Source organism: Natator depressus, chromosome 7 (assembly GCF_965152275.1).
Source record: "Natator depressus isolate rNatDep1 chromosome 7, rNatDep2.hap1, whole genome shotgun sequence".
NCBI classification, from domain to species: Eukaryota; Metazoa; Chordata; order Testudines; family Cheloniidae; genus Natator; species Natator depressus.
Window position 1 is genome coordinate 93,050,952 of NC_134240.1, and position 17,774 is coordinate 93,068,725.

At 39.0% G+C, this 17,774-nt stretch overlaps 1 protein-coding gene across 3 annotated transcripts in view; it reads left to right on the forward strand.

Moving 5' to 3' along the window:
- IDE (insulin degrading enzyme) overlaps positions 1 to 17,774 on the forward strand; it is a 98,190-nt gene that overhangs the window by 32,764 nt on the left and 47,652 nt on the right. For all 3 annotated transcript variants that reach the window (XM_074959087.1, XM_074959086.1, XM_074959085.1), the window contains exons 8-13: positions 402 to 494; positions 1,159 to 1,250; positions 4,813 to 4,893; positions 8,257 to 8,360; positions 13,757 to 13,859; positions 15,286 to 15,408. In XM_074959087.1, the coding sequence (XP_074815188.1) occupies positions 402 to 494; positions 1,159 to 1,250; positions 4,813 to 4,893; positions 8,257 to 8,360; positions 13,757 to 13,859; positions 15,286 to 15,408 (596 nt within the window). The remainder of the gene's footprint in view (positions 1 to 401; positions 495 to 1,158; positions 1,251 to 4,812; positions 4,894 to 8,256; positions 8,361 to 13,756; positions 13,860 to 15,285; positions 15,409 to 17,774) is intronic.

Genomic DNA, 17,774 nt, shown 5'->3' on the forward strand with positions numbered 1-17,774 from the left:
ACTGTCTTCTTGACTTGATGGTAACGCCAGCAGCCATCAACCGCTGCCAGTATCACCGGACATCTTCCACATCAGCTGGGGCAAACTGCCTGGATCTTTTCCCTGAATGGGATAGTGTCTGTGGTAGCTCCTGTGAGCTGCTTCTCTGAAGCCCCCAAACTGGCCAGGGGACTACAGTTTACATGCACATATCCTCTTCAGCGTCTCATAATATTGTGTCTATTTAATCCTTCTTTTAACTTGTCTATGTAATAGGTACTCCGCATATAAGTTGTTAGACGCAAATGTTTTTTCAGAGTGCGTACTGTGTGTATATAAATTACTATCACCAAAAACATTTAGAGAAACAGCATAAATGAACACACTTTTTTTTGTAATATATTTTCTTCTTAATTTCATAGGCTGGGTAAATACTCTGGTTGGAGGACAGAAAGAAGGTGCTAGAGGTTTCATGTTCTTCATCATTAACGTGGACCTGACAGAGGAAGGGCTTTGTAAGTGAAGAACTGTTTTTCAATCTCCTCTATTAGAAACCAAGATGCATTCTGGCTTTTATTCTCTTATCCAAAGAGTCTAATTTTATATTTAATAACTTGCAAGCTGAATACATTTCTGTTCTGATACATGACTCTGCCCTGTGAAAGTGTTTTGGACACTGATCCTCTTAATAAGTTGACAGGCATTTTGTTTATCAAGGAGTCAGAAATCAACTGTAAATGAATGTATTGAATAAGACCATTTCATAAAAGAAATGTTTGATATTAATTTCTTATTTAATTATTAATAATAATTTCTAATTATTTCCCCAAATATCATAAACTGTTATGAACCATCCAGCATGTACAATACCATATAAATCTGTATTGAAATAATAATGCTTACACACAGAGAAAAATTAACAGGTTCAAAGCATTATATAGAAAATAAAGCTTTGATTCAATAAGGTACTTAAACACATGCCTCATTTCAAGCATGTAAATAGACAGGTTGACTTCTGCACTGGGACCATGCACATACTTAAATACCTTGTTGAATCAAGTCCTAAGTAACCACGGTTAGACTTTTCATAATTTTTTTTTAGTCTATTTTTAGGTGAAGAATTTTTTTTCAAGATGCAGAATGCAAGGAATTCTTAAGTGTGTAATCTTTGTTTTTCAGTGCACGTTGAAGATATAATTTTGCACATGTTTCAGTATATTCAAAAACTACGTACGGAAGGACCTCAGGAATGGGTTTTCCAAGAGTGCAAGGTATAGTAGTTTTACATTTATAGTAGCAGTTCTCTCTTAATCTGTTTTTATAGATAGAATTTGGATGTTAGAGAACCAAATTCCATGGCTGTCCAATCCCTATTGGAATTTCTTTTACAATTCTGCAGAAGCAGTTTGTATGACTCTATAACATTTATTAAAAAATTAAAGTGGACCTTTATACTTTGATACACCAATATTTTTAATATAAATACAAAATGCTATTTCTGAGCCAGATGAGTGGTCTAGATCGTGGTCCTACCTTCTATGGCTGCTTAGAGGTGTCGGGAGAAGTTTTACACTCCCCCTCAATGCACTTGCCTGGCCTTCTTCCATCTCTATTACAGGTGCGGGAGGAAAACGGGAACAGGACACCTGGTACAGTTGGGTAGTGGGTAGGGAATGGATGGGACCTTCTTCTTCCCCATGTATCATCTGGCACAATTCTGTTGACACAGGCATGTAGGGGGTTAGTATTCTCTGTTACCTTGTTGAACAAGAGCTCAGGAGATTACTTCATTGGACTCCTCCTGGGCAGTACAGCTGTATCCTGTACCTTCTGCAGAACTAATTGTTAAAGTGCACTCCAGTTCTGTGTGATTGTGTGCGCATACATAGCAAACTTTGAAAGTGCTTTATTAATACTCAGTAATAAAATTTCACTTCTCAGTGGTGATGTGAAATGTAATACAACGCTTTACTCATAAGAGTGGCTCCATTGGTTCACTGGAACTATTCATGTAAGGGTTACTCATGCAAGTAAATGTTGCAGGATCAGGGCCTTAGTTATATCCTGTTAAACTTAGTAACTAGTAATAGTTTCCACTTAGAATAATCAGAAAATCTTTATCTACTTGACAAGATAAAAAACAGAATTTTTTGTTAAAATGTCAAATGTTAACATTTTCAAGCACTTGTCTCATTTGGCTAAACCTATGTCAGTATAGATTTTTATGACTTCTAAGTACAGGAAAGCAGTAATTGCTTCTTGGTATCTCCTTTCCAGTCTGTTATGTAAATTATGATATCAGATATAGAATGATTAATTGTCTTATCCAGTCATGTGCATCTCTAGATTTCAAAGTTTTACAAGCTGCAGAATGCCATAGACTATAACTCCATAACAGATAGATAGTTGTACACTGCAGAAAAGTTAATTTGCTTCACCAGATACTTACTAAATAAAAAAAATTGATCTCTGTCTTCACCAAGGACTTGTGGGACTACATTTTGGGAATGAAATGCAATGTAATCCGCTCTAGTCCTCCCATATTGTGCTACTCCCTAGCTGCAGTTTCTTCCTTTCATCAGTGCTGGATTCAGAGTCTGCAGGAATTTAGAGACAGTATCAACTGAAAAAAATCAATTTTCTGTTTGAATACTTTTGCTACATGTACTGCCTAAAATTATTTAGGGAGTTCTGTTGTTTATGGCCATAAGGTCCCTTAAAAATCTTTCCTTGTTGACAGTCTCAAACAGCAGAAGAAATAAGTTACCTTGCCCCTGTTAGTGTTGAGGAAGGCCTTTCTCTTTTTTTTCTCTCTCGCTCTCTGTCTTTTCCTATTTAGGTGTGAAGTTTGTGTGTGTGTGTGGTTTTTTTTTTTTTATGTAGATATATATATATTACTCTGTGAATTAGCCATTACAAGCAAAATATATGTTCTGTCAAACTAGCCACTTGACCATGATACTATTGACCATTTGTATTATGATTTGAAACACTGATTGCCTGTTGTACCAAAATACAAACTATAGAGTATAAGTGTTACATGGTGTTTTACACTAACTAGTACTCCCATTTCAGTGTATTCATTTTTTAAGTTATTCCCTTTCAAGTGCCACTTCGCATCAGACCCCTGCTTTTCAATTGCATGGCTTTCAGCAGCCCCTGCTATTATCCCTCTTCATCTTGTTGTAGAGGGACCAGCAATGCAACAGTTGTCGTCTTTATTCCTTCCATCTTCATGCTATGTGTTTGCAAAGAGATGACTCTTTACTCTCTTTGTAGTATGGCTCCCAAGGGAGATTTCTCCAGTTCATGTGGCTAAAGACAGCGCCAGTAAAACCTTTTCTCACCCTCCTAGTTCCTTGTTATGCCTTGTGCAGGGGCTCTGAAAGGCTTCTGCCTCTCTGTTTCTACCATTGGCTGACTGAATAGGAGAAAAAAGGGAAAAGTGCAGGTATTAGTTTCTTTATTCTTGTTCAGTGTAACACTTTGAATATTTCATTCAAAAACTTTGGCAATGGAAGTTTTAAAGTGCTATTTTAGATAAAGAAACATCTGTAGTGCTCCTGTTGCATTCGAACCCTTTGCTCACATATGCTAATTGGGCAGCTTCCTTCTTCTCCTTCTCCCCATCAACCTCTCCAGTTTATCCCCGCTCAGCCTCTGGTCTTGATCCCTACTCTAGAATTTTTCTTCAGTTCCACGATGCTGCTCCTCCTTTCTGAAGATCCTGCTGTGTAAATTTTACTTTCTCCTGCATAGCCTTCCCACAGCTGCCAGAGCTCATGAAATATCAACAGCTTGGTTTTCCCCCCTTCGCTATGAAGTTTTCCTTCAATTTGGATATATGAAAAGAGGAGAAAAGAGCATGAATGTTTTTAAGGCTTGTAAAGCTATATTAGGCTCAGTTTCCATAAACAATATAACACTTTGTGTAAGAATTAACTGGAAACAGCTGCAGGAGATATACCGTCTTACAAAAAAAAAATATCAAATCAGATTTTTATCATTTTTTGGGGGAGAGGATAATTCAAAAAATTGATAAGTTAAATCAAAATGGTTTTCTGGTAATGAAGGATATCGCTTAGCTGTATAGGTACTACAGCACTTGTGTAACTGAGAGGAGAGTGTTTCAAACATATACAAAAGTTTCAGACATATACAAAAGTCAACAATATGTTGTATTCTAGGTGTTCTAAGAAGAACGGAGGGAATATTTGTTATAGCCAGTTTTGAGTGTTTAACATGTGCCCTTAGTAAGAAATTGATGTAAATCCTGATCAGGCTTTGTCTGTAAGAGAAGTTGTGCAACAAGAATCTTCTTCTGGTGGTCATGGATTTATTAAATGTTATTGCTTAGGACCTAAGAGCTGCAAAACCCCATGTGTAAATCGGGGAGGATTTAAGGAGAGAGGAGTCCCAGAGCTGGCTTGGGAGCAGATCCTTCCTAGTCAGCTCTACGTGGCAGCTACAAGCCTTTGTCCTTCTCAAGCTGAGCTACTTTTTGAAGTATTTGAATGTAATAGCTGATATCCCTGGATTACTGTCTAAAGTAGTAGTCACCTAGTGATAAAAAATCACAGGGGATTTTCACTTATTGGATGATAACTGTTTTTTTGTATATGATAGTGTACAAGAAAGGGTAATACAGTGATTCATTTGGTTATTTAAATTGGTAAGCAACTGACGGGCAGTTGATCAAATGTCCAGTCCTTTATTTATTTGACCAAATGCCTAGTTTGATCTTGAGTGTAAAATGTATTAAGTAAACTTTTTTATTCTTACAAAGTAGAAAATGGCTTTCCCATGCATAATTGATTTGATTTTTTCTTTTAGGATCTAAATGCTGTGGCTTTCAGATTTAAAGATAAAGAACGACCACGAGGTTATACATCAAAGCTTGGAGGGATTTTGCATGTAAGTAAAGCATTTGTATTTTGGGCAATATCTGAATGGAAATAAATATGATGATGTTCTTCTACAAGTGATGGTCTCTATGTGTATTCCACACATGGGTATGCATGTGTGCCATGCACCTGAGTCTGGAATCTTTTTACAAGCAGTGTCAGTTGCCCCTCACATGCACTGTAGTTCTCCTTGTGCTCCAAACCAAGGGCATAAAGGCTGGTGTGGGAAGATGCCTCTCCACTTTCTTCTTTCCGCCGCAGGGTCTGAGTTGGAATCTTTGGTGTCCTCACCTCCTTTCTGCTGCATCATAGCTTTAAATATATTGTGTATAGTTGGTTTTTAGGAGTTTAGTAATTTTTATGGTATAGTGTAGCATAGTATACTTAGTATTTTTACCCCATTTCTTCCCCACCTGGGGAATTCAACCTCCCCACCCGCATACAAAAAAAAGTCTGGGGTTATGCCCAGAGTCCAAAAACGTGTTTTCCTGCCCTCACTCTTTTTTCTTCTGTGAGCAACAAACATCAACGTTGCCTCTGCTGCCTAGGCAAGGTTCACATCTCTGCCAGGTGCTGCATCTGCCACTCTTTTCCCTCCCCTTTCACTTTCTGCCCCCCCCCCAGTTGAACTTGGGGGTTGGGAACAGAGACTTAGAAAATATCTGATGGAGAAGGCAATGTAGGTGGTATTCTTAGCATCCCTGAGCTGCGACCCAGAGTAGTGGGTGGGCCTGGGTCCTTCCTTCCGAAGGGGGCGAGGGCCCATTCCACCAGAGGGCAAGCAATTTCAGCTGCATCCCTGAAGGACGCACCCCTACTAGATGTAGGATGTCATTATCCCTACTAGATGTTTGTAAAGTGGGTACTTAGAGCTCTTTATGTTCCTTCACAAGACATACTCTAGTTACTCTTGAGGGCATTCTGTGCCAAAAAAATAAAAATTATGCGCCTAAAAATTATGTGCACAATATTGTAAAATTCTGCAAGTTTCGTCAATAAATAAATGCAGAGGCTCCAGCATGGCAGTGCACAAAGGTGGGAGATCACCCTGCAGCCTCCCCGCCCCCCTATCCCAGGGACATGGGCGGGTGCAGCCTTACCACTGAGTCCCTGACATAGCACAAGGCCTGGGCCTGCCCCAGAAACACCCTGGGGCCCTGTACCCTGGGGCCTCTGTGCCAGGTGCACTAGGTTTGAGGCAGGCAGGCTCAACCAGGCAGGGTCCATGTGTGGAGGGGCTCATTGTGGGGAGATCCATGTGTGGGGTGAGAGGATTCTGTGTAGGACAATCTGTGTGCAGGCAGTTCAGTGAGGGGTCTAAGTGTGGGGGGGATCTGGATGCACAGAGGCTCATTTGAGGGGTGGGGGCTCCAGGTGTAGGGGCAATGGGACCCTGCAGGGGCTTCCAGGGGAAAGTGGTTGGGGCTCAGCAGAGGGATCTGGGTGCTGGGGGAGTGGGGCTTGGTGGGATGGGGGTCTCTGGGTGCAGCTAGTTGGGGGTCAGTGGCATGGGGGTCTGGATGTGGGGGCTCAGGGTGGTGCAGGGGCGTGGAGCTCATCAGAGCTGAGGTTTGAGTGCAGGGAGCTTGGGGGGGGGGTGGTATGAGTGCAGGGGTGGGGGTCCAGAGACAGGGTCTGGGTTTAGGGGGCTCCAGATGTAGGGATTGAGGTTCAATGGGGTGGGATTCAGGTTTGGAGGACATGGGGGGGGGGGTTTCTGGGTGTACGGGGTGAGGCTTGGCGGGGTTGTCCGGATATGAGAGGTCCAGATGCATGGGGGTTGGGCAGATGAGGGAGCAGCTCCCTGTACAGTGACCCCTCCTTCCACAGCTGAGGAGTGATGAGGGCAGGAAGCAGGGGATGATGCTAAGCTTCGTGTAGCTGGAGGAGGTTTCTGGGGGTTGGTCTGACACAGCCCCTGCCACTCCTTGCAGGGGAAGAGGAAGAGGAAGTCCCATCCTCCTGCCTCCAGCCCAGCTGGGATTAGCAGCTGATCCCGGCTCGGAGTAGGAGCCCACTGTCTTGGGTGTCCCCAGCCCTGCAGTGATTTACCTCTCAGCTGGCTGCTCCGGGTGCCTGAAACCAATGTACCTGTGCAGCTAGGGAGTGGTATGTGACTGCTTTTGCTATGCTGAGCCAGATTCAATTTGCAGCATATCTCAAACAATCAATATATGATTTTTCCAGATAAGCAGTCTTTTGCTCTCACACACCAATATACATATAATCCCCCAAACATACAGTCAGTCAAGCTAGTTGTCCTGCAGGATTCAGAAGGAGGACAGAGATTCAAATTATAATTTCAAATGTAGCACTCGGATATTATGGTAATTAGAACTATAAAAATACCTGTATAGGTGGAAGAGCAATGTATACTGTGTATCTGAGACTGAAATCTGATGTGCTATTTTATACTTTCACTAGGAAGGTCCAGCTAGACAGACAGCACAGCCATAGCCAAGCTGTCTAGGAGATGCACTGATTTTGAGTAGCTCCCCCAGGCAGTTTCCATCATTAGGCAATGATAGAGACCCCAGCAAGAAAGTACAGGTGCCATTGTCACTCCTTTGGCATACACACCAGGGACTGAATGGGGGAATCTCAGACCTAAACACATGTGCTACTACAGCTTAAGCTAAAGAGCTAAGTCTCTGTATGTGGGGAGAGTAGCAACTCCTATGCTCTGTGAATAGGCACAGAGGCAGACCAGTAACACATGCTTACGAGTGGGTCACGCTGTTACCTGGTGGAATCCTTGCAATAGCTTGCTTGCATTCCCCAGTTTGAATCCTAACTCCACCATCGCTGCCTGCAGAGGTTGCAATTTGTACCTCCCTTTGTGCCCATTGAACACACAGTCCAAAAATATACTTTTCTATAAATCCAGCTTACATGGTAGTATCTTAAGGAAAATGATCATGTAACTTGGAGTTCTAAAGAAATATTTGAAAACCCCAAATTACTGAAACAATATATATTGTGTTCTTAGATACTGGAGATGTTCTTTCCTTTGAAAAATTGGCTAAATTACGGTTATAAGGATCATTTTAGAGTTCTGAAACGTGAATTCTTGAGAGTCTGTGTACACTTACTATTTGCTGCTTTTAACTTTAAAAATATCCTCCAGGGGTCACTATTTTACATATTATTTTTACATAATTTTATATTAATAACTACTGGAGTTAGGGTGGATGGCTTTTTAGATTACCATATAATAATGTATTCAGGACCTAATATAAAAGCTCTCTGTTCTTCATAATAATTACTATTAAATGCTATCTTTTTAGCTTAATGCAATAAGGCTTTTTTTATTTAAAATGTTTTCTAGTCAAAAATGTTTTTTTTTTATTTTATTATTATTATTTATTCTTAGTATTATCCTATAGAAGAAGTGCTTGCTGCTGAATATTTACTTGAAGAATTTAGGCCTGATTTAATAGAGATGGTGCTGGATAAATTGAGGCCAGAAAATGTCCGGTAAGCTACTTTGTAATAACTTTTATATTTTAAACCATATATTCTGTGATGAAAACAAATGAACGTAACTGGAATCAAAAACCTTGTGGTGCCTACTACTTTTAATACAGACAGATGGGGAAATAAAAGTAAACAATGAGACAAAGTATTTGGGCAACTTTATTTGACCCATTTGTGCTAAAAATGGTCACAGGGTGGTAAAGGCACAGCACACAAGAATTCTGGTAAGACAAACTAGTCCTTATTTCTTTGCCCCACTTGGACATGTGCCATGTCACAGTTTAAAAAAAAAAAAAAATTAGACAGTTGTCTCATGCCAGGGTCACTAATCATGTGGCTACTTTTCTGGCACATGTTAGGGGATTTTGCATTTTTATTTTTAGCATTTGATTAGGGTTACCCATTAGTTTGTTTGTTTTTTTGTTTTTGCCTCTTAAACTTGCTGGTGAGTCCCTGTCTACATTTCTGTAAATCTAGCATAAATCTGGGTTGATTTGGGTCTGTTGATAGCAGTTGGGCCAAAGGATCATGTCCCATATTAGGACTTGGCTCTTACCCTTGGTTTACAGTAAAGTGTAGAGCTTGCAGAAGTGAGGAGAGGACAGGATTACAAACTTCAGTTAAAATGGGAAAAGGTCCTTTCTTGACTTTGGGTGACTGGATGAAAGTTACAGATCTCATGACACCTTTTGTGAAAGAAAAGTAATGTAACATATCTTGCTAATTTTTAAGATGCAGCTGGGACATACTTAAATAATTGCATAACCTTGTATATGTAACTCTTCTGCTGTGCTGCTATTTGTTGCTCTCAGTTGTTGCATCTTGTCATTTATTAAAATCATAAGCTCCCTAGACAGGCAAATTTCCTTCTTATTTGTTTATGTAATGCCTAGCAAACATTTGAGTGCTCAAGAAACAATAAATAGTTAATTCTAGTGGTGGGCTTCCCTTTAGCAGATATTATCAACAGTTTTGCACTATTGCTTTTCCCAGTTCTGCTCTTGTGAATGTATGGACTGAATAGCATGAGTTTTTAGCTCTCTCTCTTACTTCCAGAATTTCCCTTTGGCTAGTTATCTTTTCAGGAGCATAAAATGGCTGTTAAGGTTAAGAGGAAAACATGTAGGGTATATGTCTACACTGCAATTTAAATACCTGCAGCGGAACCATGTCAGCTGACTTGGGTTTGCAGGGCATGGGCTGTGAGGCTTCAAAATTGCAGTGAAGATGTTTGGGACCATCCCACTCCTGGGGTCCCAGAGCCTGGGCTGCAGCCCAAGCCCGAACGTGTACACCACAATTTTACAGTCCTGTAGCCTGAGCCCTGTGAGCCTGAGTCTGCTAAAACCAGGACAGTTGTGGGTGTTTAATTGCAGTGTAGATATGTTTTCCTCTTGATCGTAACAGCCATTTTATGCTCCTGAAAAAGGTAACTAGCCAAACTGGACATACCCATAGATGCTCCACTTGTAGCAGGGCAGTGTAAACCAGCCTGACTAGGTCTCTAATGCTTCTTATGATAAATCTCCTAGCCATTGTTTTGCCTTGGAGAACAAAATGTTTATAGGACCATTGCATTTGCTATGGCAGATCAGATCAGTATTCTGTCTCTGGTAGTAGCCTCAAGCTACTGTTTCTGAATAACGTTTGTTTGTTTTTTAAATGCCAGTTGACCAATGATCTTTGAGGTGGGAAGTAAAAATTTTCTTTCTGACCCCTGCAGTAATTATCGGCATCCCTGAAGCAATGAGATTTGATCATTCCTCCTCAGCATGCCTGACTAGAAATATTGGTCTCAAAATTATCTAGCCTCCTGTACAAATCCTGCTTCAGAATTTGAAGCTCTGGTGATATTCTGTGGCAGTGACTATAGATGTTGGGGGTAGGAGAGTATTTCCTTTAATTTAAAATAAATAAATAAATAAATAAAAATGCCTACCATTTACTAAATCAGGTGACACCCTCAACCCCGATGTGCCTTTATTACAAGGCACAGACTAATTTCACAAGCATTTTTGAATTTTTACTTCTAGAATTAGTGAAACATTGTATCTGAAGTTATGTATAATAGAATCCAAATTTCCCCAAACTGTTTGAGTGGCACCCCTCCATGCCCCACTAAAAATGTGGTCACATCAGTAGTTAGTAGAATAGTGAGATGTAGATAATGCACGTTAAGAACACTAACATTCCATATATTTAAACTTTTCTTCTTCATTTTATAAAAAATTCCATAAATACTTTGCAAGAAACATACTCATTATTATTCAAGTTTGATACTGGTAATGTCCAAATGCCTCCTATGGGATCAGGACCCAATTGTGTGGTACAATCACATAAGAGACTGTCTCTAACTTCAAGAGCTCCTCATAATCTAATAGAACGTCCACAGCACATGTGTTTAGTCTGTATTTTAACCATCTGCACAAAGTTTGACATTTTGTTAATTATTTTGCTATTAAACATCTCTATGAAATGTTGAATTTATGAAGAAGATAATGATATGACCTTTCTGGATATGCAGTAACTGTTATCAGAATTCTTATAAATTTTATGTGCCTTTTTAATCTAGTTTGTAATTCCTGTTGAGTTTCTTTGTTGAATATACCATTTTACAGTAAAAACTGTTATAGAATTCAAGGTTTTGTGTTTTTGTGAAGACTGCTGAAAACGTCTTAGTTTGTAATTAGTTACTTGCACTGTTTCTCATCTTTTATTCTGGATTTCCCCTTCTTGGCCATGTCACTTGTAGGCTTCTGATTGACAATGTGTATTGATTAAAAAGTATAAAATAAACTGCTACCACAGTAAAGAGGTCCATTGCTAACCAATAAACAGCAATTCATGTGGAAGTCTGCACACAGGGTTCAGCATGCAGGAATAGGACTTAAATCTGTTCTATATTAACTAGGTCATACATAAAATTTGTATATCGAAAGTCTTTGTGCAGTTACTACTTTATTTGGTCTCTGATGTAGGTGTTGAGAAAAATTCAGTAGTCATATTGCAGATTTTGTATAGGATGCTTGCTCATCCAGCGTGGTCTAAAACTCTTGCCTATGAAACTCGAACAGCTTAATGGGACTAAATCGGGGGGCCCAGATAATCTTCATCCAAGAATATTAAAGGAATTGGCACATGAAATTGCAAGCCCATTAGCAAGAATTTTTAATGAATCTGTAAACTCAGGGGTTGTACCATATGATTGGAGAATTGCTAACATAGTTCCTATTTTTAAGAAAGGGGGGAAAAAAGGTGATCCGGGTAACTACAGGCCTGTTAGACATCTGTAGTATGCAAGGTCTTGGAAAAAATTTTGAAGGAGAAAGTAGTTAAGGACATTGAGGTCAATGGTAAATGGGACAAAATACAACATGGTTTTACAAAAGGTATATCGTGCCAAACCAACCTGATCTCCTTCTTTGAGAAAGTAACAGATTTTTTAGACAAAGGAAATGCAGTGGATCTAATTTACCTTGATTTCAGTAAGGCGTTTGATACCGTGCCACATGGAGAATTATTAGTTAAATTGGAAAAGATGGGGATCAATATGAAAATTGAAAGGTGGATAAGGAATTGGTTAACAGGGAGACTACAGCGGGTCCTACTGAAAGGTGAACTGTCAGGCTGGAGGGAGGTTACCAGTGGAGTTCCTCAGGGATCAGTTTTGGGACCAATCTTATTTAATCTTTTTATTACTGACCTCGGCACAGAAAATGGGAGTGTGCTAATAAAGTTTGTGGATGATACAAAGCTGGGAGGTATTCTCAATTTAGAGAGAGACCGGGATATCATACAGGAAGATTTGGATGACCTTGTAAACTGGAGTAATAGTAATAGGATGAAATTTAATAGTGAGAAGTGTAAGGTTATGCATTTAGGGATTAATAACAAGAATTTTAGTTATAAGCTGGGGATGCATCAATTAGAAGTAACGGAGGATGAGAAGGACCTGGGAGTATTGGTTGATCATAGGATGACTATGAGCCGCCAATGTGATATGGCCGTGAAAAAAGCTAATGCGGTCTTGGGATGCATCAGGAGAGGTATTTCCAGTAGAGATAAGGAGGTTTTAGTACTGTTATACAAGGCACTGGTGAGACCTCATCTGGAATATTGTGTGCCGTTCTAGTCTCCCATGTTTAAGAAGGATGAATTCAAACTGGAACAGGTACAGAGAAGGGCTACTAGGATGATCCGAGGAATGGAAAACCTGTCTTATGAAAGGAGACTCAAGGAGCTTGGCTTGTTTAACCTAACCAAAAGAAGGTTGAGGGGAGATATGATTGCTCTCTATAAATATATCAGAGAGATAAATACCAGAGAGGGAGAGGAATTATTTAAGCTCAGTACCAATGTGGACAAAAGAACAAATGGATATAAACTGGTCATTGGGAAGTTTAGCCTTGAAATTAGACGAAGGTTTCTAACCATCAGAGGAGTGAAGTTTTGGAATAGCCTTCCAAGGGAAGCAGTGGGGGCAAAAGACCTATCTGGCTTTAAGATTAGACTCGATAAGTTTATGGAGGAGATGGTATGATGGGATAATATGATTTTGGCAATTAATTGATCTTTAAATATTCATGGTAAATAGGCCCAATGGCCTGTGATGGGATGTTAGATGGGGTGGGATCTGAGTTACTACAGAAAATTCTTTCCTGGGTATCTGGCTGGTGAATCTTGCTCACATACTCAGGGTTCAGCTGATGGCCATATTTGGGGTCAGGAAGGAATTTTCCTCCAGGGCAGATTGGAAGAGGCCCTGGAGGTTTTTCACCTTCCTCTGTGGCATGGGGCATGGGTCACTTGCTGGAGGATTCTCTGCTCCTTGAAGTCTTTAAACCACAATTTTGAGGACTTCAATAGCTCAGACATAGGTGAGAGGTTTTATACAGGAGTGGGTGGGTGAGATTCTGTGGCCTGCGTTGTGCAGGAGGTCGGACTAGATGATCATAATGGTCCCTTCTGACCTTAATATCTATGAATCATCGTTTTAAAACTGCTCAATACAAATCGTAAATCAAGGATGGAGAATCCAAGAAATCAGAAATTGCATGCAAGTTTGCACACAACCCCAACCTGTAGAGCATCATTTACTGTGAAGAATAAAATTATTGTGGTTGAACAAGTACAAATCGAAAGTTATGATTAAGGGCTTATGATTGTGTGTTAAATTTGGATACTGCATACTGTTGGCCTAAATATTCCTGCAGTTACATTTGGAGATGGTATTCTTCAGTTACAGGCACTGTGCATGTTAAACAGCTTCTAAATTCCATGCTGGATATGGCTGCATTTTAGTGGCGAATGAAATGATCTCTCATGTTACTTTGTATATTTGTTGGTAAATTAGTTTGGTACCTAAGTGTGTGTGATTTTTGTCTGTGTGTTTTTAGGGTTGCAATAGTTTCTAAATCTTTTGAAGGAAAAACTGATCGAACGGAAGAATGGTATGGAACACAGTACAAGCAAGAAGCAATTTCTGATGAAGTCATCAAGGCACGTTAAAACAATTACTAGATTTCCATTTCTGAAATAAAATTTTTGCATGTAGATGTAATTTCCCTATTTGTGGAAAGGAGAATTTGCACTTACAACTGCCATTAGCAATGATATTTCAGTCTGTTCTGCAGCAATGGAGATTAGACCCTCATTTAAAAGTGTTTCAAGACTTTTCATTGCATGCTACAAAATAGTACGGTGAGGTACTTTAAGATAGCTATGCATCAAATCCATTGAAATCAATGGGTCTTCGCAGATTTTCTTCATAAGACCTCCATAATATGCAATACATAAAAAATAAGTTACAAAAAACTTGTGGCTTATTCATCTGATTCTGGACCCTTGAAGTCAATGGTAGAACTCCTACTGACTTTTGACTGGCTTTCTGTATGAATTTTTGTCTGAAATCCTAGCCCTATTGAAGACCATAGTAATTTTGCAATTGACTTCAATAGGACCTGGATTTTTCACCCCTTATTTTTAACAACCTGGGTGATTTTAATTATTTTCAGTGCCAAAAACTATTGATCAACAACATTTTGTTTGCAAAGATAGTTTTAGTTAGACGAGAGAAGGATTTCTCAACTGGCTATAAACTCATTTTCTTCTGTAAAAACAGATGATCCAACATAAAATGACAATTTTGTTTTTCCACAAAGGAGTGAATTTTTAAAATTATATAATCACATTTAAGCCAAAAGTAATTTTTTTATGAACTGTACTTGTCCTGAAAAAGGGATTTATAATGGAAATACCAACACAGCTTTAACTATGGTTCTAAGGCTGATTCAAAATATGCTTGTTTTTTCAAGTTTATAGAATGAATATATCATGCAAAATTTAGTGGACTTCTGTAAACGAAAACCTCAGAAAAAGGAGGGAAGTGGGAAACATCCCTCCTCAGATAAAGTTATCTAGTCACTTAAAAATGAGTTGGTCTTGCAGTATGCCCAAAAGGCATGCTCAGGCTCTGTCAGACCACACATCCTAATCTGCTCTTAACAGAAATAGTAGAGAAACTCCTCACCATATTCAACATATTTAATTGAACAAGTAGAACCCAAACTGGAAGAATTTCTGTATATACATTTAATGTGGTACTTTTATTGAGCCAAAAACAAAAGGATGCACAGGGCTGAAATGGTGGAACGGAGAAAGATTCCCCACCCCCATATGCCTTTTCTAATTATCTTTTACTTTCCCATTTCCCTCGGTCAGATATATCTTTCCTATTTGCTGGCCTTCTCCCACCTCCTTCCCCAGTTCAGACATTTTTCTGCTGGTCTGTCATCTCCCATCTCTCACTAGTGCATATGTATAGGATACTAGCAAAATTATGTTTTCTGTTAGAGCTACAGGATTTAAGTATATATCCATCTGCTAGTCAGAAATTTAACTAATAACCATACTGTTGTTTATCCAGAAATGGCAAAATGCTGACCTAAATGGGAAATTCAAGCTTCCAATGAAGAATGAGTTTATTCCTACTAACTTTGAAATTTTGCCACTAGAAAAGGATGCACCACAGTACCCTGCTCTTATCAAGGTAAGGATATGTATTACTTACATCAAATGGAAGTTCTGTCAGCCAGCTAGCTTGCTGGAAGGTTAACCATTGCTCCCTGATAAAAGCTTTAAAATAATATAGATTAACCTGTCATATATAGTTTATTCATAAGTACAAAAGTTTGTAAACTGCTTTCTTTAAAACCTCTTAACTGGCAACAAAAAAGCACTAAAATCAGTCAATTTGAGCTGAACTGTGGACTCTGTTTCTTCGGGTTCCCCTGAAAATGGGTCTGCCAATAGCTTGAACCCTTTCTTGGTCCTTTTGAAAGTGTGTGAACCACTGATAGAAATAATATTGAAACTTCTTGATCAGAAAGAGTGACTGCCACACACGTGTGTTGTGTGGTTTTTTTTTTTGTTTTTTTTTTTTTGAGCATGTGTTGGTAAGTCGGAAAGGTCATTCTGTTGAAGCTGTGCATGAAAAGAGCCTGCGATTGCAAGCAAAGACACCTGTCTGCTCCCTAACTTTCTGGTAGCAGCAAGCAAGGACCCACCCCCCTCGCACTTTCAGCAAAGTTCAACATTTCTGAATACCAGAAAATAATTTCTCAGCTATTCGATTCAAGAAATAGTTTTAATCTTTCAGGAGTGATGAGCTTTGCTTAGTTGGATGTAGGATGAACCTTCTGCAACTCCATCCTGTTGCTGGATCACAGTATGAACGTAGCTTATCTAGCACACCTGGGAGTTCTCTATGGCAGTGGTTCTCACCAGGGATACATGTACCTCTGGGGGTAAGTAGAGGTCTTCCAGGGGGTACATCAACTCATCTAGATATTTGCCTAGTTTTACAACAGGCTATATGAAAAGCACTAGTGAAGTCAGTAGAAACCAAAATTTCATACAGAGAATGACTTGTTTATACTTCTCTCTATACTATTATATGGTAAGTATCACAATGAAATATAAGTAAAATATTTATATTCCAATCAATTTATTTTATATGGTAAAAATGAGAGTGAGCAATTTTTCAGTAAATGTGTGCTGTGAGACTTCTGTATTTTTATATCTGATTTTTGTAAGCAAGTAATTTAAGTGAGCTGTAACTTGGGGGTACACAAGACAAATCAGACTCCTGAAAGGGGTACAGTAGTCTGGAAAGGTTGAGAGCCACTGCTCCAAGGTCTTCTCACCCTTGCTTTTCCAGAGATATTGAAAGCATGTACACTGGCAGGACACCAAATCTAATAGATCTCTTCAGTCTCTAATTTCTCTGACATGCAACCACAGTGGATAATACAGGAAATTAATATTAGTGCATCAATGAGCAGTAGTAAAATATTGTAATCTACATTGATGTCTTTTGAATTTAAAGTTAACGTAGGCTTCCAATCAGGAAAGCATATCTATTCAGAACAGCACTTAAACATGTGCTTAAGTTCCAGCTCATTGGGATGTAAGCACATGCGTACATGCTGTCATGAACAGGGATGACTTAAGTCTGAGCTTAAGTGTTTTCCTGAATTGGAGTCGGAGTTGAATAGGGACGTATATCAGGTTCAGTAAATAATACTATATTCTGTTTCAGAAGGCTGTCTTCACAAGAACAAAGGCTAGACACTTTTTTTTAATTAAAGCTTAAATTCTACAAAAACTTGAGAAGCCAGCAGCATAGCAAAAGGAACTATTTGGTATGAGCTGTGATTAGTGCATCACAGCTTTTGAAACTTGATGTGCTTTTTAAGTCTTTGCTTTATTTTTTAAAGCAAAGAAAATCTTGTAAAGCTTCTTGAACTGACACAATGGACACAATGACTGCCATTTTACTGTTCTGTTCCTGCCAGCAGAGAATTTGTGAATTTTGTATAGTAGCAGTAATATTACTAAAATGAGAATTTCTGTTACCATAGAAATAAGTTACACTGCAATGCTGAATTTTTTCATGTAAGTGGGGGGTTGTGTATGGAGAGATGGGGAGTGAAGGACAAGAGTTGCTTTTTACATATAAAAACTGTGAAAAGTAAATGTACTTTATGTATTAAATTGTATGCACATATAGCATTTGTGGTAGTGGCGAAGATGATTTTCTATGTTTATAAATTAAAGAGCCATGCAATAAAATATATTTATTGTGTGTCTTTGATGGCCCCACTTGCATTCTGCTCACTAGTCCATCTCGTTCTTGGACAACTGGCATTCCAAACCTATGAGCAGCGACAAACAGATGTTTAAAGAATGCCCCATCCCCAAAAAATCAGCTTGTCATAACGTTACCTCTTTCACCGTATATGGAAATTAAAAAAAAAAAAAGGTGGGGAGAGAAATGATTGTCTGTCTGTTTTGTGTCATTTTGTTTGCAGTTCTTTTGGTTTTTTTTTCCTCCACTGAGAATTTTAAAATAAA